This window comes from Suncus etruscus, chromosome 9 (genome assembly GCF_024139225.1).
Source record: "Suncus etruscus isolate mSunEtr1 chromosome 9, mSunEtr1.pri.cur, whole genome shotgun sequence".
NCBI classification, from domain to species: Eukaryota; Metazoa; Chordata; class Mammalia; order Eulipotyphla; family Soricidae; genus Suncus; species Suncus etruscus.
In genome coordinates this window covers 81,878,143-81,900,066 of record NC_064856.1, presented here as the reverse complement: position 1 = coordinate 81,900,066, position 21,924 = coordinate 81,878,143, and the positions used below count along the sequence as shown (strand labels likewise).

Sequence of the window (21,924 nt, the reverse complement as noted above, 5' to 3'; positions counted from 1 at the left end):
TGCATGCACTAGAGGGCAGAGAGGGATGACCAAGCGGCTGGGTGGGTTGGTTCTTTCAGAAGGGAGGATTCTTCTGCCGTGAATCCAGATTTTCTGGGATCTGAGTTAGGCCTACCTGTCTCAGAGACCTGGATATTAATGCCTGTATTCATGCTCACAGAGCCCCTAAGACAAGCCCCGAGGGATCCTGCGGCCCCCAGCGAGTGCCAGCATGCAGAACAGTAAGTGCCTCTAGTGTGATTGGGCTTCGGGCGTGGGGACGCTGACCATTGGGTTTGGGAGGACCTGGAGGTGCGGAGCCCCGCTGACCTAGCCTCCTGACATGAGCAGCTTTGGACCTGCTGCAGCTGTGCCCCTCTCTGCGCCCCTGCAACTCGCTTTTCTCGCTTCTGGAAGAGCAGGGACTGGCCCCTTCAGAACAGACCATTTGAGTTGGCCAAGCTGCGGTAGAGAAACCCCATCCCCCCAAATCCTGTAACTCACACCCCCTCCCCGCCCCTGCCCGGGCTCTGACCCCAGAGAGAGGGGCTGGGCTGAGCAGGGAGGGGCAAGGCTTCTCCTGGCTGCTAGGAGGAGGCCCCTTTGGGCATAGCTAAGACTTCAGGATCAGGGCTGGTTTGGGGGGGGGGGCTTCCCTCCCTCAGTCATTCTCAGGGCAGCTCCTCCCCTCCACACCCCTACCCCCATGAGTGGAACACCCGGCCTGTGGCTGGGTGTAAATTCACACCGTCAGGTGAGTTTTAAAGGCTTTCCTGTATGTGGGAAGCTAATAAGATGAACCCCAAAGTTGGCATTGCATTGCCCACTCAGGAATGGACAAGTGGCCCTGAAATAGGGCCTGGTCTTTAATTCCAGAGCACTTAGATCTCGCATTCTCTTTTTGCCCAGGTCTTCTGGGCCCCCAACCCACCTCTCTGCACAACTCACAGGACGCTGGTATGTGTCTAAGCCAGCCTGGATGTAGGCTTGGGAACCCAATAGGTCCAGCGAACCTGCGGTAGAGGCCATACGGAGTCTAGAGAGGCTTTTAATGTCTTGGCTATTCTAGGAGTGCACAAAGGCCTAAATCCTCCAGCTACTCGGCACATTTCCGAAGAGCCAGAACTCTGGGATTTAGGAAACCTCAAATACTAACTACCCCCAGCTTTCTGCAGCTGAGGGTTCGGTGCTCAGGAGAGACCACCAAGGCGCATTTAGTTGCAGGGAACCTCTCAAGGCGCTCAAGCGAGTGCCTTTCTCTCTTGGCCCAGCACTCGTGATTGCCCGGTTCTTCCCATTGGAACTTAGGCTCTTGGGCCGAAGGCTGGCTGGTGAGCCGGACAGGGAGCGCATCACGGAGTGTTGGCCGCTAAGGCCTGACTGGCGGGCCCAGAGGGGCGCGGGGTCGCGGCCAGCCCGCGGGGCTTTGTGCCGCTCACTCCCGGGTGCGCAAGGCGAGGAGCATCCAAATTGACACCATATGTTTTCCTATTAGATGCTTCGCGGTCGAATTCTAGGCGCATAATCATCGCCACTGGGCGAGAGCGCCAGCCGTCCCAAGGGAAGGGACACAATGATTGAGGCTTAACCTCTGCAGGGGAACTTCGAGTCGCTCTGCCTCGCTGCCATTTCGACGCTGGCAGAGGCGACTGGCCCTGGCGTCTCCGGGGCCTGCGTGGTGGTGGTGGCGGCGGCGGCGACAGTGGTGGAAGCGGGCTTGTGAATTTTGCTATGGGGTGCGATGAAGGTGAGAGTCGGAGGAGAAGGGAGAGTTCTAGCATCAAGCAAACTTGAGCGAGCGCCTTGGTTGACCCGGGGATGGGTGACCGGGCAGTGCGGGAAGTTTGCAAACTGTCAGCTTTTCTCTGGGCTAGCCTTTGTCTTGGGGATGGGGGAAAACAGTTCTCTTTTATCTCAAGGGGAGACCGGCTTCCTTCCTTCTGGAGGCATAAAGGTCTTGCTAGGGAAAGGTAGGTGAAAAAAGGAATGGAGGAGCAAGCAGAAGTGTGTACTAGGCCCGGCTCTGTTGAATAAAGGATGTCCCTGCCATGTCCCCACTCGCGCTGGGCCCAGATCTCCAACGCCTGTCACTTCCCATCCAGTTGAGATTCTGACCCCCCCTCTTAGCAAGCCCCCCAGCCTCCGGCTGTCCTGAAAACGTGGCTCCCCTCGAAGGGGAAATGAGTACAGTTCATCTCATCTGAGTGATCTACAAATAGGGACAGAAAGGGTCGTTTTTATCATGGTCCCGTTTGTCGTGATGATGCAATTTCCCGGAGCGGAGCACTGTCACAAAGTGACAAGGCTGCCACAAGCGCCCCGACTGATCTTTTCAATTAGCCTTCCATGCATGATCCGGAGCGACTTCCGCCTATTTCCAGAAATTAAGCTCAAACTTGACGTGCAGCTAGTTTTATTTTAAAGACAAATGTCAGAGAAGCTCATCATATTTTCCCCCCTCTTCTATATTTGGAGCTTATTTATTGCTAAGAAGCTCAGACTCCTGGAGTCAATTTATCAGGAGGCTCAAAAGGAGAAGCGAGGAGAGGAGAGGAGAGGAGAAGAGAGGAAAGGAGAGGAGAGGCAAGAGCTGAGCTGGGCGCTGGCTTCTCCTGGAAAGGACTGTTCTAGAAAGTCTGGGCTGCAGGTTGGAGATTTATCTTTTTTTTTTTTAAGGAAGTGGAATTTGGCAATTGGCTTTATTTGTATGCCTGTGATTTCTGGGGGAGGGGGGTCCACAGAGTGCTAACTCTTATTCTGTAAGATTAGACAATGGGGTGAGGCTGGGAGATAATAAGATAAGGGAGGAATGAAGGACACTGGCATCTCTCTTGCTCCCTCCCTCCCTCTCTCTCTCTCCTCTCCCCTTTTTTTCTCTATCTACGAGTTTCCTTGTAATATCTATCCCTAGGTGTGGGATAAATAGAATATTTATTCCTGTTTAACAAGTTCAGTGGTATAAGTAAAGGTAGCAGTGTGTGCGAACAGACTTCCAGCTCTCAACCCCATTGGATATATGGGCCACTTTATGACTAGAAGGAAGCTGAATCCCAGGTTGGGGTTCTTGGGGTTCACACACTTCAGATTTGTTCCTCTGTCTCTGCTCACTCCCTTCTCTTCTATTGAGTTTTTACTTTGAATTCTCTGTTGCTTGTGGGATGCCTCTGGCAGTTTGGAGCGTGACAGTGAATATTTCCGGACTCCAGCCTAGGTTTTGGTAGCACAGTGCCAATGAGACAGAGATTTTGCAGGTTCCATGGGGGGTTCTATGGACTCCATAGTGTGCCATGACATGCAGAGAGGATCTTCAAGAGGATGTTTCCAGAGCTGATTGTTTGCACCTTGTGGGTTCAGAGGCTGACTGAACCAGTGTTTTTGAAAAAGGCCAGTGGGTTGTGGGCATTGCTGGGTTGATGGCGGTATAGAGTCGTGGTATTTTTGCTCATTGCTATGTGGCAGTTTCTATGCCACTTCTTCAGTTTAGTGGGAAAGAATATGGCTGTGTTTGGAGCTAGGCTGCCTGGTGTCCTGCATGGCTGTGTGGGTTCTGTTGGTGATTTTTTTTTTTTTAATATCTGACTGCTGATGGCTAGCATAAGAACTAAGGAGGAGAGGATGCATTGTGGTTGTTTTCCTCTCCTCTCTTTCTTTCCCTCCTCTTCCTCCTCTTTTTTCTTTCCTTTTCCTCCTGCCCTTCCTCTTTCTCTTCCTCCTTTCTCTTTTCTTCTCTCTTTTTTCTTCTTCTCTGCTCTCCTCTCCCTTTTCTCAGGTCACAGCGGAGTGAACCAGCTTGGTGGTGTCTTTGTCAACGGGCGGCCACTGCCGGACTCCACCCGGCAGAAGATCGTAGAACTAGCTCACAGCGGGGCCCGGCCGTGCGACATTTCCCGAATTCTGCAGGTGATCCTCCCGGCGCCACCCCAATCGCCACCCCTGAGGTCCTCCACTCTCAACACCCTCTCTTCATTTCTTACTGTAAAAGCTAATTATGTACCCCCCTCAGCCCCCAATCCCAGTCCCCACCCTGCTCCCCGACTTGCTGTCCCCTTTCCTTCTGCCATCCTTCCCTTTTCCTCTCAACTTGGGTCAGTCATGTAAACTAACTCATCTGCTTCAGAAAAAAATATGCTTGTGAATTTTAAAAATGACACCTTTCTCTTCTCATTGGTTAAAAACATACATTGTTTAATAGTTTGTGAACTATATAGCTGAGTTATGTAAGCCAGCATAAATTCATTCCCTCTCCCTCATCCCATTACCTGAAATATTTGTTTGCCCTCTTCATATTTGTGAAGAATATATGTATATATATATTGGCTGAGAAAGAGAAATGCTATTTACTTCCCCTATACCTAATTCTCATTTACTCAATTGGGCATATTTTTGAAGAAAACAATAAGTTAAGATTTCTATTTTACTTTCTCTTTATTACATGAAGATATAACCTTTCAGAAAGGTTAGCACAAAAAAACCTGACTTCGTTTTGATGCATCTTCAGGCAGTGTTTAAAGAAAACAGATTTTTAAAAAGAAAAAAAACTTTAGTATTTTTACATTCATACTGTTTGAAAGTATCATCCTATTTGTAGTTTCTAGGGCTACAAATGTCATTTTAAGAAAGAAAGCTCTCTACAGTAAGTTCTCATACCATTGAAGGTATATTTTTGTGTTATAGACCCATGCAGATGCAAAAGTCCAAGTGCTGGACAATCAAAACGTAAGCTTGTCATTGTTTAATGCATACTTAAACAATTTTATTTTTGTCTTGAAATTATTAATAATGTGGTTTTCTGTCCACTTCCCCAATGCAGGTGTCCAACGGATGTGTGAGTAAAATTCTGGGCAGGTATTACGAGACTGGCTCCATCAGACCCAGGGCAATCGGTGGTAGTAAACCAAGAGTAGCGACTCCAGAAGTTGTAAGCAAAATAGCCCAGTATAAGCGGGAGTGCCCGTCCATCTTTGCTTGGGAAATCCGAGACAGATTATTGTCCGAGGGGGTCTGTACCAACGATAACATACCAAGTGTAAGTTCACTGAGAACATTCCCCTCCCTGCCCTAAGCTCCATGCCTCCTCTGTATCATCTTTTCCTTTCCTTCCTCCTGCACTCCTCTCTACCAAGGTCTCTTGGTCTCTAAATTTCCTAGCTGCTGATTTTAGATCTCCTCAGTACCTGGGGGATAGGATTGAGAAGAATGCCTGACCTAAGTGTGGGGTATTGTCCACCTAATTTGCATGTTGCAGAGTAGAGGGTGGAGGCACTCAGGAAAGGCACTTGAAAGAAAATGAAAAATGAAAACTGGATCTCCTAACAATCTGCCTGTCTGAACCTCTTTGCAGGCAACAGATACCCACTTATTTCCTAATATTAAAGTGAAAGAAAGCTGTAAACCAAGTTTGCATTTCGGGGTGGGGTGAGGGATATCCTTAAACACAGCAAAGCAATTGCCTGAGTTAGGTCAACCAGAGATTCTAAACAATGATAAAGGGTTCCCAACCCCCACCCCCAGCCTCCCAACCCCAGTCTCTTAATACTCTATCCAATTTGATTTCTGTGCCCAAAGTGATGGCTCATGTGCTTTCTATAATGACTCTGTCCCAAGATGGCTAGAAACTTTTTAATGTGTTAAGAGGGATTCTTTATGGGTGTGGGTGTGTTGAGATGGGGTTTAAGAAGGGTGTTCACTTCTTCAGGAGACGCTACCATTTGATTTGATTTTGGTTTGATTTGCAGGTGTCATCGATAAACAGAGTTCTTCGCAACCTGGCTAGTGAAAAGCAACAGATGGGCGCAGACGGCATGTATGATAAACTAAGGATGTTGAATGGGCAGACGGGAAGCTGGGGCACTCGCCCTGGTTGGTATCCAGGGACATCCGTGCCAGGGCAACCTACACAAGGTAAAAACCCCATCCATCCATCCTTGAGATTTGCTGCATAGGCAATTCCTTGCTCATCTTCCAATTCCCTCAACTTTTCTTTTTTTCTGACTCCTGTAGTTGGCAATATAGTGAAGAAGAGTCTTCAATACCTTGAGACAGAATGACTTTGACTGTTTTTAGGTGATGTTTGTGGAGCTATATTTGGTCTTGGAATATGAGGTTTTTGTATGTCAATACAAGTATGTTTGTGTTTGTGTGTGTGTGTGTGAGAGAGAGAGAGAGAGAGAGAGAGAGAGAGAAAGAGAGAGAGAGACATAGAGACAGAGAGAAAGAGAGGAATGGACAGGAGTAGATGTTTCTCTTTAAGAGTTAACTGTCCCATTTAAATTTACCATTAAAATGCCTGGGGAGGGGCCCGGAGAGATAGCAGAGCGGTGTTTGCCTTGCAAACAGCCGACCCAGGATCAAAGGTGGTTGGTTCGAATCCCGGTGTCCCATATGATCCCCCGTGCCTGCCAGGAGCTATTTCTGAGCAGACAGCCAGGAGTAACCCCTGAGCAACGCTGGGTGTGGCCCAAAAACCAAAAAAAAAAAAAAAAAAAAAAAAAAAAAAAAAAAAAAAATGCCTGGGGAGTCTCCTTGTTGTAGGAGTGTGACAAGTTACGCACTAACAGAATTTGAGGTAAATATAATTGTATCATTTTGCTTTTTGCTGCAATTAATAAATTACTTGATCAGGGGTAAGGTGCTATGGAGTACTGGGCTAATGAGGTAGTGGTCATTCCTTCAAAATACCCCACCTTGCCAGTTATGTCCTCCTCCCTTCTCTGTGGGTGGTGACTGGCAAAGAAAGGTAGGCTGGAAACCCTATAAGCTGGATTTAGGAGTTCCCTGACCAGCTTTGGGACCTGAAAGATAGAAGGAATCTGGACATCCTAGGATGCAAGAGAAGGATGGAAGAATGAGGAGCAGGTGGGGGGTGGTTCTCCCCTCCCCTCCATACCCCAAGGTATCTTGGTCAAGAATAGGAAACAATTTCCTCTGAAGATTAATCGGTATTTGTTGTCCTCCTGACAAGGAGATAATATGCGGGATAATGGGACGTGGCAATGCACTCTCCCAAGCAAGAAGCAGCCCAGGGGCGAGGGGCTCTGGGCTGGGGTGGTGGTGAGGGACTAGCCTGGGGCTGACCGGCCCTATGCTCTCCCTGATCAGCTCTGGATGCCCTGAGTCCACACGGAGCTGCGCTAGAGAAGGGAAAATCGGTAACAGTATGCGAAATATCTGGTACAAAGGATGCTTCTGTCACTCGCAAGAATTTGTTATGGGAACAATCCTGTCGCTCTGTAATTGCTCATTAGAGAACGTTTTGTTTCTCATTAAGGCGACATGAATAAGCGTCTAGTTGAAGGAGACAGCTGTAGAAATGTTCCACAAGAGACCTCTGGACACGATTCGGCACCAATTGCCAATTAGACATGTCAGTTTTAAGAGCAGAAAACAATATAGGACGGACACTGGGAAGATAGGAAGCAAAGCTCTACTCTGCTTCCAGCGGGCGGCGGAGGCCTAGGACAGAAAGGACCGGCAAGACTCGGGCTCTGCTGGGCAACCTGCCTGCCAGGTTCTCATCCTGACACTTCCCCGGGGTGCAACAGGAGCTCCCAGGAAGCGCTGCCTCCAAGCTGGGGTCAACTTGAACATATCTGACACCCCTTCACCCCTTAAAAACTGCAAAACTAGCACACTTGCACAGGTGTCCTCGGGACACCCCCAACTTCAAATTGTCTGCTCTCTGGGTGTCTGTCCGGCCTCTCCATTCGGTGCAGTTTGAAGCTGCTCCATTCACAGGTCACATCTAAACCGGGCAGTTTCAGAAATTTGTGGGGCAAGGGAAGGGGTATCTGGGGGCACTGAGGCCAGGGGTGCAGAGGAGGACTGCTGAACCTCTCCTCTCCATTGGCCGAGAAGGCTCACATTAGGGTGGGTTGTAGAAACTGGGCACCTTCCTTGCACCCCGGGGGCCTGAGGCAATTGCTTTTCCAGTTGCACCGTTTCTCCTAAAGGGGACCCCTGCTTAAGGCTGGGAACTTAAGGCAGGATCAGATAGTGCGTTCGGGTAAGGGGCTGGAGGTGGCGCTAGTTAGGGGAACTTTTAACTTTCAGGCACCGAATTGCTAGATTTTCAGACTTAAAAAAAAAAAGAGGGGGCCGGAGAGATAGCATGGAGGTAAGGCATTTGCCTTTCATGCAGGAGGTCATCGGTTCGAATCCCGGCGCCCCATATGGTCCCCTGTGCCTGCCAGGAGCAATTTCTGAGCCTGGAGCCAGGAATAACCCCTGAGCACTGCCAGGTGTGACCCAAAAAACAAAAAAAAAAAAAAGAGGCCACCCCTCTCTTATGCATTGTTCTGGGGTTCTGACCCCCACCCCTGCCACCAGCTTCCAGTTCAGCCATAGAGTCCAGAGTCCCGGCCTATTGCAGGGTATTGGTATTGGGGAAACCTTAGGCTTTTGGCACTGCAAAGTCCCTCCTCCTTCTCTACTCCGCATTTCTTGCCCAGAAAGTCCTTTTTTTGGGGGGGGGAGGGGTGTCCCTCTTAAAGAGTCCATTACTCAGAAAGCATAAGGCGAGGTTAGGTCTCCGAGGGAAACAAATATGGTTTCCATCTGATGAACGCCACGCGGCGTGAATAAAATCATCATGACGTGAGCTCACAACCACCGCAGGAGACAACTCTATCCAGCCCCAATTCTCCAGCGATTTGGTGGTTTTAGGGATCACGGAGACACTCTTTCTGGTCTCCTCCCACCCCCCCTCCTACCCCCCAGTAATACCCAGGCCCTCTATAGGATTTAGTCCGTCTCCTTTTCAACAGATGCTACAATGTTTTGATCCGTGCTCCAGAGCTGAAAAGGTGCCGCAACCGGGTTGCTATCTTTTCTTGCTTGTTTTCCGCCTCACTGATTAAGACACTAAGAAACTAAGGAATGATTTTATTTCCCAGCGTCTTTTTTTTTTTTTTCTTTCCCTCCACCTCCCCTCCCCTTCTTCCAGGAAACAAATCCTATCCCCAGCGTCAGATGGTGCAAGGGCTGGGATAATGGGAGGCGCTTTCACTTGCCTTCTCACGGATTAGGCTAGAAGGTGGACGGCGCCCATTGAAGGCCCCTTCTTTGCCTTGCTCCCTAGCTAGCTCCAGGGCGCCTTTTGAAGAAGATGTCTTAATTGTCTGTCACTTAGGGTTATCATGTGGGGAATTCGAGATGCAACTACTAGTTTTATTTGGTTAAAAGCTCCAACTGTAGAAGGTAAATACACTAAGGAAATTAAAAAAGGAGGTTTGCCCAACTTAAGAAAGCAGCGTGTCCTCTCTGTCACAGGGGGGTTTGCAGAAAGTTGTTACTCTGAAAGTAGCAAACACACTTTGACCCAGCTTTCTGCAGGGATCTGAGAGGGTAGGCACCAGATTCTGTTTTACCAGTTTTCTTTAATTCCACTCTTTCCTTTCTCATCTCCCCATTTTCCCCAAGTTTATTTATATCTTAAAATTAGCAACTTGCATTCAGGTCCATGCCTTCGAGGTCAATTCTATAGAATTCTCTGTAGAACTTGCAAGGAAGGCAGGTTGGGGGATTGGAAAGAAGGAGAAGACAGTGAAAATATAGAGCAAATCTCCATGTTTCAGTTAGGAAACCGGCAAAGAACTAACAAGATCAAACAATGTCCTGGGGTGGGGGTGGGGGCTTGGGACACCCATGGTGTTGTTGTTTTTTTTTTCTTTTTTGGTAGAACTGGGGGCAGGGCCACGCCAGAAGGCCTTGAGTGAGATGAGATGGTGAGTGCTTCAGCATCAAGTCCGAATTCAAGGGCATTTTGATGCATATGGACTCTGTTGTTTGTGTTCACAAAAGAAAACCCACCTTGCCTTTTAGTTGGTCCCAAATAAGCAATGAGCACATATGGGTGTAGGTAGGTGGAATGGATATTCTTTATCCCCCCTTTCCCTGAAAGACACTTTGAAAAGACATCCGGAAAAACTCAAAATGGTAAATTAGTACAGATGCTTGTGCCAGCTCAGATGTATTCAGCTGCTTTCCCTCACCTCAATACCTCTCTCCTCCCCTTCAGCCCTATCTCATGTGTTTCATAACTAGACAGCCCAGAGTACAGCTACAGCCTGTATGTAACACCTCTCCATTATCTTCCTTCTTCCATCCTTTTGTTTCTCTTCTCTCTCTCTCCATTCTTTTCTGTCCTTCTACCTCTCTGACCTCTTGTCTTGGTCTCTTGGGAGCCCTTTCTTCTTCTCTACCACTCCCCTCCTCAACTCCCCTGCTTCCTATGGCCACACTCTCCCTCCCTCTGTCACTGCTCCCCTCATCCTCTACTCTTTCCCCTCCCTAAGACCCCCTCTCCCGCCTTGGCTCCCCTACCCACCCTCCATCCTCCCCCCCCCCCCAGCCAAGCGCCCTAAATAGCATTGAGGCGCCTGCTCTTCGGACAGTGATTAATGAGAGCAGAGCAAAGGGGTTAACACACTTCACTGAAAAGTCTGTTGACTGGGCTTCTTGTAACACAATGTGGCCCGCTGCACGCCTCAAGAGAATCCTTTTGTTGTCCTGGCTCATTGTGGCCTCAAAATTCTGCCCACGAAAGTTTGCCAACGCTCCTGCCCCAGGAGTTTAATAGTTTCCCTTACTCACGGGGCATTGTGTGGCCCTGAAAAGCAGCCCCTTGCTATTCAAGTGTTGGTGGTCATCTCAATAGATCTCCAAGGGCCCATATGGTGGCCAGTGCTGATGAATCCGCCTGTTTAAATGGGGGAGAAAGTTGGGGTTTTAAAACATTTCAAAGTTCCTGAAAAGATCCCACTAGATCCTGTCACAATTCCCTGAACTCTTTGAAGGCACTGCCTATTGTCTCCTGGTTATAAATGATATTCCTGGCCAAGTCGATTCCCACCGAGGCCCCTCTAGAAGCCCCTTCCCCCTCCAAGTGGCCAAGTTTCTAGTATGACCTGAGGAAGAACAGCTCCTGTTGGTGTCCCTTGGGAATTCTGGATCTAAGACCCAGCTCTGTAGTTCTGGAGACCCAGTCACAGCGGACTCTTCCCAAGCAAGGAATAAAACTCAACCAGAGAGCCCAAGCTGATATCTTGCCCTCCAAGCAGCAAGGCAAAACAATAAAACTTTCTCCTGTTTAATGATAGAAATTACATTAAAAGTGGTGGAAATGCCCTAATTAAAAATGTACCACTTCGGTGATATGCCAAGGATTCAGCTGCACCATAGCATATTTAGCTAGTTAGTGAACTCTCTACTATTTCTTTTTTAAAATTACACGTTAAAATTTTAAAAGAAATCTTACTTTTCTCTGGTGCAACACATTACAAAGAATGGACAGTCCTTTTATCTAAATATAAAATTCCATTTTCAGCAATTATAGCCTGTTCTTGGTGATGATATAATTACAGCTGTGCTCGTAATAGGTGTCAAGGCAAAGCGCACTCATACAATAGTTGAATAAAACTGCAGAACAATGCGAGCACTTCTAAATTCACAACCTTTAAAATGAAATTGACTGTGCAGAATTCAAATAAAAACTAGATAAATATTTTTTTAAAAAGATTACAAGCTTGGTTTGGTTTCTTAATAGCATTTTCTACAAACCTATCAACATCTAATTGATTAGATAGGAATTACTGATTATAGATCAACTGAAATCTTGTACATCACTCTTCTATTTTCCCAACACAGCCATAGGTAAATAAATTCTGTAGGAAAAGAAAACTGCTTGAGGCATTCGGGGAGTGAAGTTTCACGAATAAAGGATCATTTTTACCAGAATCTTCACAGATGCTTTTGTCAAAGAAATGCCACTCGTGTCTGTATTATATAATCTTACCTTGATATAAACAAATGGTGATCAGGTGACACTTAATAAAAAAACTAATTTTTTTTATTAAAGAAAGGCCAACACTTAGCTACATTGGATAAGTTTTGACTAGAATGTCTGAATATATAACTTTTGGAGCTTATGGCTATAGCCAATCCCTTCGGATGATCCAAGTTATTCTAAATTTCTTTTACTGTCTTATTCTTTTTGTTTCAGATGGCTGCCAACAACAAGAAGGAGGGGGGGAGAATACCAACTCCATCAGTTCCAACGGAGAAGATTCAGATGAGGCTCAAATGCGACTTCAGCTAAAGAGGAAGCTACAAAGAAATAGAACATCTTTCACCCAAGAGCAAATTGAGGCCCTGGAGAAAGGTGATGGAGTTTTTCAAAGTAGATAAATAGTAAATGAAAGTAAATGTCATATCTTCAGTACAAAGAACTAACTTTAGCCAGAGCTGTATGCATAGAGGGCTGAAAAGGTTTTTTCTTTCTTTCTTTTTTTCTTTTCTGGGCATCTTTTCAGTTGCTGTGTATTTTCTTTTTTCTTTTTATGTACCTGTAATTCAAAGACTAAATGTCTGACATCTCAGAAGAAACAAACCCAATGATTTTCTTAATTTGGGTCACAGAAGGTCCCTGAATGCCATTCCTGCCAAAAGTTAGCTGGGTTGTGGTGGGCAGTTCTTCTAAGTTCAGTCCATATGAGAATTGTTTGGAATGCAGAAGTGAAAACCAGCTTGACTCAGGACTTGGGCAAAATATTTTGCATCTTTCTGGCACATGTAGAAAATTCAATTTATTTTTTCAGAATTTGAGAGAACCCATTATCCAGACGTGTTTGCCCGAGAAAGACTAGCGGCCAAAATAGATCTACCAGAAGCAAGAATACAGGTACCCAGGCAGTGTGTGGTTTCATGCTCTGTGGTTCATATAATTTGTCTAGAAAAGTTAGAGACAGAGGGGCTTCTAAAAATATTGCTTGTTTGTACAGAAAATACAGGTTCAGTCTGCTAATTATTTTTTTGTGCATGTGCATGCAAATAGTAGTTGTGTGAGTGTTTTTGTATGTGGGTGTGTATGTAACTGCAGCAGATGTGCCAGGGTGGTGAGTTGGGATTGAACATAGTTGCTAACTACTGTCCCATTTGATTTCCAGGTGTGGTTTTCTAATCGAAGGGCCAAATGGAGAAGGGAAGAGAAGCTGAGGAATCAGAGAAGACAGGCCAGCAACACACCTAGTCATATTCCTATCAGCAGTAGTTTCAGCACCAGTGTCTACCAACCAATCCCACAACCCACCACACCAGGTACTTTGAAGTATTAATCCTTCGAGGTGAAGTGTTTGAACCTGTTTGTCCATGGTTTTGATTCTCATCAAGACTGTCTGTCACGTTCTTCCCCTCCAGTTTCCTCCTTCACCTCTGGTTCCATGTTGGGCCGGACAGATACAGCTCTTACAAACACATACAGCGCACTGCCACCCATGCCCAGCTTCACCATGGCAAATAACCTGCCTATGCAAGTAAGTGAGGCTGCTGGTAGATGCCTGCTTCGTGCGTGTTGCGGGAGCAGCAGTGAGGCAGAGTTGGGGGACACATAGACCTCATTGGCCTTTGTGTACCCTTGGAAGTCTTTCTTATTGCAGTGATTGGCTAGGCCAGTCAAATCTGAGGTGAAAACAGTCAATCCAATCTTTTAGTTGATTGATTGATAATTTATGTCCTGAAAAAAAAAAAGATTCACCCTGATGTTCAGTCAAGTTGATCTTTTTGCAGACAGAGAATGTTAATTTGATAGTGTTGAGTAGGATTGGGCTATATTTTGGGGGTCATGAAGATTGTGGCTACTGTTTGGAGATACTGTGCTGTATAGTCAATTGTAAAGAGTTAGTAAACATAAAATATGGGTTTATTTTAATATGCTCATATTAATGAATATATAATTTGTATATGCATTTTGAATATTATGGGATAAACATATGATGAATATGAAAGATTGAGAATGGGGCTGGAGAGATAGCACAGAGGTAGTGCATTTGCCTTGCATGCAGAAGGACAGTGGTTCAAATTCTGGCATTCCATATGGTCCCCCATGCCTGCCGGGGGTGATTTCTGAGCGTAGAGCCAGGAGTAGCCCCTAGCACTGCCAGGTGTGACCCCCCAAACAAAACAAAACAAAACAAAAAAGAATGGGATTGATATTTATATACGGACATGTAATATAAAGGAAAAGTTTAACTTCTCACTATATCTGACAGTAAAAAAAAGAAAGATTTGATAAAAATTTAGTGTCTCTGCAGTAATCATGTAAAAAGTGTGCAGCTCTTATAGTTGTCTAGAAATGTTGGTACTTTTTTATATATATATATTTTTATATTTTTATATGCTATGTTGGTGCTACAAGTTATACCACAATAGCCATTCTGATGGAACCTGTATAAAACAGATAAGGTATACCAAAACTTTAGAGATAGATGAATTAATACTAGGGGGAAAGGGAGCTTCTTCAGTGATTTTCCTAGAAATAGTATTTGTGTAACAATTAGAGCTGCCCCAGTGGTCAGATATTGGCCAATATAAGCCTCTGCTGGAAGCAATTCTGGGTTATATATATTCTTTCTTCTCTGCTGAGTATCTTTGGCTACATTTCTAATTTTTCTCATAGAAAAAAAAATGTTTCACACTCCAGAATAATGCAGAAGTGACTAGATAAGCAACTTCAGATTTATTCATGTTTATTTTTATTGTATCTGGATGTTAGTGGCCATTGTGCAATGAATGCAAATTAATGAATTGATTAACAGTGTATTACTTGCTACAACTGTCTTGGAATTTTTCAGAAGCCAGGCTGCCTAGAGAAACAGACTTTGGGAATCAGAAACAAGTGACTGCTTGTCTTTTTGTTTGCTTTTTTTTTGAGTGGGGAGGCACATGCACATCCATTGGTGCTTAGTGCTCACTCAGGGCAATGCTTTGGACCATATAAGATGCTGGGAATTTAGGCCGGCGCGGTGGCGCTAGAGGTAAGGTGTCTGCCTTGCCTGCGCTAGCCTAGGACGGACCGCGGTTTGACCCCCCGGTGTCCCATATGGTCCCCCAAGCCAGGAGCGACTTCTGAGAGCATAGCCAGGAGCGACTTCTGAGAGCATAGCCAGGAGTAACTCCTGAGCGTCACCGGGTGTGGCCCAAAAACCAAAAAAAAAAAAAAAAAGATGCTGGGAATTGAACCCAGGTTGTCCTTGTACAATGAAAGCTCCCTACCCACTGTACTATCATTCTGGTCCCATGGTTTGTCTTTTTGAACCTGATATTACAGCCATGCTACAATCACTAAGACCACTGTAGGTGTGGCCCAGCTTTCTAAATTGAATCAGGACATAGACTTCTGTGGCAATAACATGTTTAAAATGAATAAGCCACTAAATGGATGCTACTTTATTATTATTATTTTTGGGTCACACTCAGCGGCACTCAGGGGTTGTATTAGGCTCTGCACTCAGAAGTCACTCCTGGCAGGCTCAGGGGTCCATATGGGATGCCGGGATTTGAACTACCGTCTGTCCTGTGTTGGCTGCGTGCAAGGCAAATGCCTTACCGCTGTGCTATCTCTCCAGCACCTTGGATGCTACTTTTTTTTTTAATGCAAATGGCTTCTGCATCTGCTGTCATGTGAAAATTTGTACTCTAAACTCTGTGATTTTAGAAGTAATAAAATAATAATATCCAGTATTATAAAAATCACACAGTTTAGGAGTGAAAATAACAATTAGGGCACATGTATAGCATACGTTTTACCTAAGTTTTTTTTTTTTAGTGCCACACCCATTTGATGCTCAGGGGTTACTCCTGGCTAAGTGCTCAGAAATTGCCCCTGGCTTGGGGGGACCATATGGGACGCCGGGGGATCGAACCGTGGTCCTTCCTTGGCTAGTGCTTGCAAGGCAGACACCTTACCTCTAAAGCCAACTCACCGGCCCCTTTACCTAGGTTTTATTCCTGATACCACATGGCACTAGGTGAAACCATGGATGCCATCAGCTCCTCTGAAGTGACCTGGGTATCCTTGGTAACATAAGGCCTGAGCAAAATTATGTCCCCTGGCTTTTGCATTGAACTGACAGCTTTGTTGGGACATCAGTGGGTCCCTCAGGGCTACTGAGTACTGCTTGCTAGCCCTCCTCCCCTGTAAGCTCATATATTTCAAAAACGTCAAGAAAATAAAAATGATTAGTCATTGAAGTATCCAAACTACTCAGTTTCTGAGTCTGGGTTAGGGGGTGCTAGCTTTTCTATTCATCAATTTATTTTGCTGAACAAGATTTTTTGCAAAGGGTTGCTGCCTTCTCGATCACTCTGCTGTGCTATCTCTAATGAGAATATGGATCTGGAATGTTCTCTAAAGAAACAGTGTTGTACTATTGTATTATTACAGCCCTTTTTTCCATATTAGATTTCTATGAATTCATGCATCCTGAGTTTCATGACATGGCCTAAGAGCTCATGAAGGGCTTTGTTCTAGTTCCATGTATTTTTTTTTTAAATAATTTTGTAGAAAAGTTGTTCTCAACTCCACATTTCCAACACTTAGGTAAAAGGGTTGGAGTGATAGTACAGTGGGTGGTAGTGGCTTGTCTTGTGCACTGCTGACCGATCATTCCTTATGCACTGATTTCTGAGCACAGAGTCAGGAGTAAGCTCCCAAATCAAACCAAAAACAAATCAAAAAACCCATAAGCACTTAGAAAGAGCTACACCACTTTTAGGTTAGCAACAATTATAGGCTTATGGGTTATGTAAGAGGGTTACAGCTTTAGGATGGATTTTGAACACCTTAAGCTTACCTCATTAATGATCTACCTTTTCAAAAAATCTTGAATCTCTTTAGTCCAACTGGAAGAGTCTATCAAAGTTCTTAGGACAAATTGTTGTTGTTATTGTTATTATTATTATTATTTTTTTTTGTGTGGTTTTTGGGTCACACCCGGCAGTGCTCAGGGGTTATTCCTGGCTTCACGCTCAGAAATTGCTCCTGGCAGGCACGGGGGACCATATGGGACGCCGGATTCGAACTGATGACCTCCTGCATGAAAGGCAAACACCTTACCTCCATGCTATCTCTCCGGCCCCTATTATCATTATTATTATTGGTGGTGATGGGTAAGGTGACATTTGTTCCAAGTTTTACTTAGAGGATCAAATCAGGAGCTTCCAATACAAAGTATAAATCCTACTGGTGAAGGGGGGTGTTTTTTACATGACTGAAACCCAACCATAATCATGTTTGTAATCAAGGTGTTTAAATAAAGATATTAAAACAAAAACCAAAAAACAAAGTATAAATCCTAGCCTTTTAGGCCTTGTACCTACTCTCCTAAACCAAATTTTATAGAGAAATTCTCACACTCTTTTCTGCCCTAAAGTTTGAGCTATAGAGTTGAGGGTTACTGAATACCTGGAGTATGGTCCTTTTCTTTTCTTTCTTTTCTTTTCTTTTCTTTTCTTTTCTTTTCTTTTCTTTTCTTTTCTTTTCTTTTCTTTTCTTTTCTTTTCTTTTCTTTTCTTTTCTTTCTTTCTTTTTTTTTTTTTTTTTGGTGGGAGGTTTGGGGCACACCTGGACCATACAGGAGTTATTTTTGGCTTTGTGTTCAGAAATCGCTCCTGGCAGGCTCTGGAGGATCATATGAGATGCCAAGAATCGAACACGGGTTTGTCCCAGGTCAGCCATGGGCGACCTCTGTGCTATAACTGCTGTGCTATAATTCTTGGGTTTTCTTTTTTCTTTCTTTTTTTTTTTGGTGGGGAGTCACACCTGGCGATGCTCAGGAGTTACTCCTGGCTCTGCACTCAGAAGTTCTCCTAGCAGGTTGGAGGGACCATATGGGATGCCGGGATTCGAAGCAGGGTCGGTCCTGTATTGGCCGCGTGCATAGTAAATGCCTTACTGCTGTGATATCACTCTGCTCCCCCCCCCCTTTTTGACCCCATGTGTTATTAACGGACATTTTCATGCTATAAGCTCTCTAGAGAAAGATGTTACTAGAAGTTCAAGATAAAAATAAGAAAATTGTATTCCTTTTTTCAATAGTGCCAAACTTTTAGCTGGACAGTTATTTTAATTTAGAGTTCTTAAAAAATTTCAAGTTGAACCTCTGCCACCACCCCCTTAGACACTCTCCACTATTAACTCACAGAACTTTAGATCTGCAGGCCATAGGCAACTAGACTTTGACAGTTGCTAATGGAAGGACCAGCTAGACATCTAGTCATATTTATCAGACAGAATTCCTTTATTTTCCCTGCTAGCATCTTTATGGTATTGGCAGAGTTGTTGGCAGATGTGTTGGCAGAGTTCCTGTTGGGAAGGGAGCCTGGGGTGTGTGTGTTTGTGTGATGTTTCTCAGTAACCACAGGTTGGTCTTTCTTTCCTCAGCCGCCCGTTCCCAGCCAGACCTCCTCGTACTCCTGCATGCTGCCTACCAGCCCTTCGGTGAATGGGCGGAGTTATGACACCTATACTCCTCCACATATGCAGACACACATGAACAGTCAGCCAATGGGCACCTCGGGCACCACTTCCACAGGTGAGTCACTGTTCCCCATAGGCTATGCTAGGGATCGCCAAATCTTTGGCCAGGTCATAACTTTCCAGTCCAAGAATCTCTTGGCTTATGTGATCCTGAGGCAAATCATTTGCTGCCTACTTCTTTTGGGAAAATAGAAAGGCGAGCTATTTAGTAACTTATTTAGAAATAGTAAGCTATTTAGTAACTAGAGACAAAAAAGAAGAAAGGAAGGGTGGAAGGAAGATGAATGAATGAAGGAAGTTTTCAAGGAAATTTTTCCGAGTTTAAATGTCCCAGAAATTGTATGTTAATTCAAGGCCTAAAACTGCAAAATTTTAAGAAAGATTATTAGCTGAAACTTATGGATGAGGTACATGGGGGTACCCATCACAACCCCCTAAGCTGTATAGTAAGGGGTACATATCAGATCACCTCTTATAGGCCTTTTTTTCTTAATGCCCTTCATTTCAAACGAAGAAGTATCATATTGAATCATTGTACTGCTATAATTTCAAGTATGTTTACTTTTCTTGTGAATGGTTGTACATAAATTTATTATCTGGTTCCTGAAGATGCTACATTTCTTTCCAATTGTATTATTATTAATTCTTATTATTTGGTTTTGGGCCACACCTGGCAGTGCTTTGGGGCTTCTCTCAACTCTATGCTGGGGAGTTACTTCCAGCAGTGCCAGACAATGCACTGCCAGAAATCCAACTTGAACTTCCTCCATACAAAGCATATGTTCAACTCTTTGAGCCATCCCTTGATATAATTTTTTAAAATAAATAACATGTTAGAAAGTATCATCATTTTTTGTTAAACTTATAAATTCAAACTTTGTGCCTGTCTCTTGAAGGAAAGATCTACATATCTATTCTTTCATCTATTTGTAGGACTCATTTCCCCTGGTGTGTCAGTTCCCGTTCAAGTTCCTGGAAGTGAACCTGATATGTCTCAATATTGGCCACGATTACAGTAAAAATATTCCAGAAAGAATATATTGTTTTAATTCGGTCAGTGACTCTGTGGACACAACAGTTGGACATTCAGGAAATAAAGAAAAATGACTGTTAGAAGCACTTCAGTTCTGCAATTGTGTCCTGTAATGTACTACTGGGGAATGGACTTGAAACACGGACCTTTGCATACAGAAGTCCCAAAATCAGTTGGAACAAATCTTCATTTTGGTATCCAAACTTTTATTCATTTTGGTGTATTATTTGTAAATGGGCATTTGTATGTTATAATGAAAAAAAAAAGAACAATGTAGACTGGATGGATGTTTGAACTGTGTTGATCATGAAGTTGTTAAAAAATAAGAAAAACATGATCAACAATTTGCCATGAATTTTAAGAGTTTTATCAAGATATATCGAATACTTCTACCCATCTGTTCATAGTTTATGGACTGATGTTCCAAGTTTGTATCATTCTTTTGCATATAATTAAACCCGGAACAACATGCACTAGATTTTATGTGAGAAATATCTGTTGGTTTTCCAAAGGTTGTTAACAGATGAAGTTATGTGCAAATAAAAAAAAAAAAACAAGGTAAGATATAAATTCAAGGAAGGAAAAAGTTGATAGCTAAAGGTAGTGTGTCTTCGATATAATCCAATTTGTTTATGTCAAAATGTAAGTATTTGTCTTCCCTAGAAATCCTCAGAATGATTTCTATAATAAAGTTAATTTCATTTATATTTGACAAGAATACTCTATAGATGTTTTATACACATTTTCATGCAATCATACCTTTCTTTTTTGGCCAGCAAAAGTTAATTGTTCTTAGATATAGTTGTATTACTGTTCACCGTCCAATCATTATGTGCATCTAGAATTCATTCCTAATCAATTAAAAGTGCTTGCAAGAGTTTTAAACTTAAGTGTTTTGAAGTTGTTCACAACTACATATCAAAATTAACCATTGTTGATTGTAAGAAAAACCATGCCAAAGCCTTTGTATTTCCTTTATTATACTATTTTCTTTTTAACCTTATAGTGTGGTGTTACAAATTTTGTTACTATGATAGAATAACATTTTAAATAATGGTTGCTTACACATACTTTAAATTTTCAAAGTCCTTAAAGAAAAATGATTACACATAAACATAAATCAGAATGCATTAAAAATATTCCACTTAAATTTGTGTGCAAATCTGTGCCCACAAAACCCCACCGCATAGATATATATTTTTTGTGGGCACAGATTTAGGAGCTACTGGGAAACATTACCATAATGTTCCTTAATTCAGAAGTGCAAAGTCTAGAAATAATTTAAAAATGCAACAAGCTATTAAGTAGGAATTGTCTTTTGAATTAAGGCTGGCATTTTCAATCTGGACAGATTACCATTGTCAGCCTATTTCAACAGTGATTTCATTGAAGTATATTCAAAAGTAGATTTCTTAGACAAGACTCTCTGAAAGCTGTTGCCTTTCTCAAATAGGCCCCTCTCCCTTTTCTGTCTCCCTCCTCTTTGCACAAGAGGCATCATTTCCCATTGAACCACTACAGCTGTTCCCATTTGAATCTCGCTTTCTGTGTGGTTGTGGATGGTTGGAGGGTGGAGGGGGGATGCTGCATGTCAAGGAATAATGAGCACAGACACATCAACAGACAACAACAAAGCGGACTGTGACTGGCCGGTGGGAGTTAAAGGCCTTCAGTCATTGGCAGCTTAAGCCAAACATTCCCAAATCTATGAAGCGGGGGCCCATTGTTGGTCAGTTGTTATTTGCAATGAAGCACAGATCTGATCATGTTTAAAGTGGCGGCACGCAGGGCAGGAGTGCTTGAGCTCAAGCAAAAGGATGGGGAAAAAAATAAGCCTTTGTTAGGTGAAAAAGGCCTGCCTAACTCTTATTTTTGTCTGTTCTATCCATCATATAAGTCAACATAGATACGTTTTCTTTGGCCAACTTTAGTCAAAGGTCGGGAGTTCTGACAGTTCAGAATAAAAGCTTTCATGGCATGTGACAAAGACATGTCTCACTAAATTGTCTCTGCTCTTTGTTCTGTTTATATTTTATAAGGCAAGTAATCAGAAGTATAGATATTGAAGTTTTAAGGAATGACTGAGTTCAACATCTATTTTCTGGTGAAGGAGTTACTATTGTACAGAGAATTGTGATCATCCTTCTGGCATGTTAGAGATGAATACTTTTACCCTACCCCATCCCAGTTGCTACACATTTGGGGACACCTTCCTAGGATTGTCATAGGTTTCGTGTATATGCATATCACTTTTTTATTGGCCTGCACTGTATGCTCACACACTTCTACAGTGGCATGTGAACACACACAAGCTGTTGGCGCAGTTGTTCCCGAGTAGATATTGCTCCCTCAGGATAATCTGCAGCCCACATTCCCTGAGGCATATGTGCCTAGGGAAATGTCAGAGAATGGCTGGATATGAGCATTGTGACTGCTGGAAACCTCCTTGCCTGAAGCATTCCTTTCCAACTCTCTTGGCTATAGCTTGGGCCCATATTAGGAAGCCAGCAAGGAGATCATAGACTTGAAGTAGTACTGGTGTCCTGGGTGCACAGGAGGTGGAAATGGGAGAAGAGGAAAAGGTGCATGGCAGGAGCAGAGG

At 43.9% G+C, this 21,924-nt stretch overlaps 1 protein-coding gene across 2 annotated transcripts; it reads left to right on the top strand.

The window, feature by feature from the left end:
- The first annotated feature begins 154 nt into the window (after nucleotides 1-154).
- Nucleotides 155-20,272, top strand: PAX6 (paired box 6). 2 transcript variants are annotated; one of them, XM_049780091.1, is made up of 11 exons: nucleotides 155-221; nucleotides 3,749-3,879; nucleotides 4,654-4,695; nucleotides 4,790-5,005; nucleotides 5,715-5,880; nucleotides 11,978-12,136; nucleotides 12,573-12,655; nucleotides 12,921-13,071; nucleotides 13,171-13,286; nucleotides 18,194-18,344; nucleotides 19,223-20,272. In XM_049780091.1, the coding sequence occupies exons 1-11, from the start codon at nucleotides 212-214 to the stop codon at nucleotides 19,306-19,308; spliced, it is 1,311 nt and encodes a 436-aa protein (XP_049636048.1). In that variant the 5' UTR covers nucleotides 155-211; the 3' UTR covers nucleotides 19,309-20,272. The 2 variants fall into 2 exon arrangements, with proteins under 2 accessions (XP_049636048.1, XP_049636049.1); XM_049780092.1 differs by lacking the exon at nucleotides 4,654-4,695.
- The last annotated feature ends 1,652 nt before the right edge of the window (nucleotides 20,273-21,924 follow it).

Coding starts and splice junctions, on each gene's coding strand:
- PAX6 (XM_049780091.1), top strand. Junction 4,696..4,789: donor AAGTGCTGGACAATCAAAAC/GTAAGCTTGTCA, acceptor TCCCCAATGCAG/GTGTCCAACGGATGTGTGAG. Junction 13,287..18,193: donor CAAATAACCTGCCTATGCAA/GTAAGTGAGGCT, acceptor TTCTTTCCTCAG/CCGCCCGTTCCCAGCCAGAC.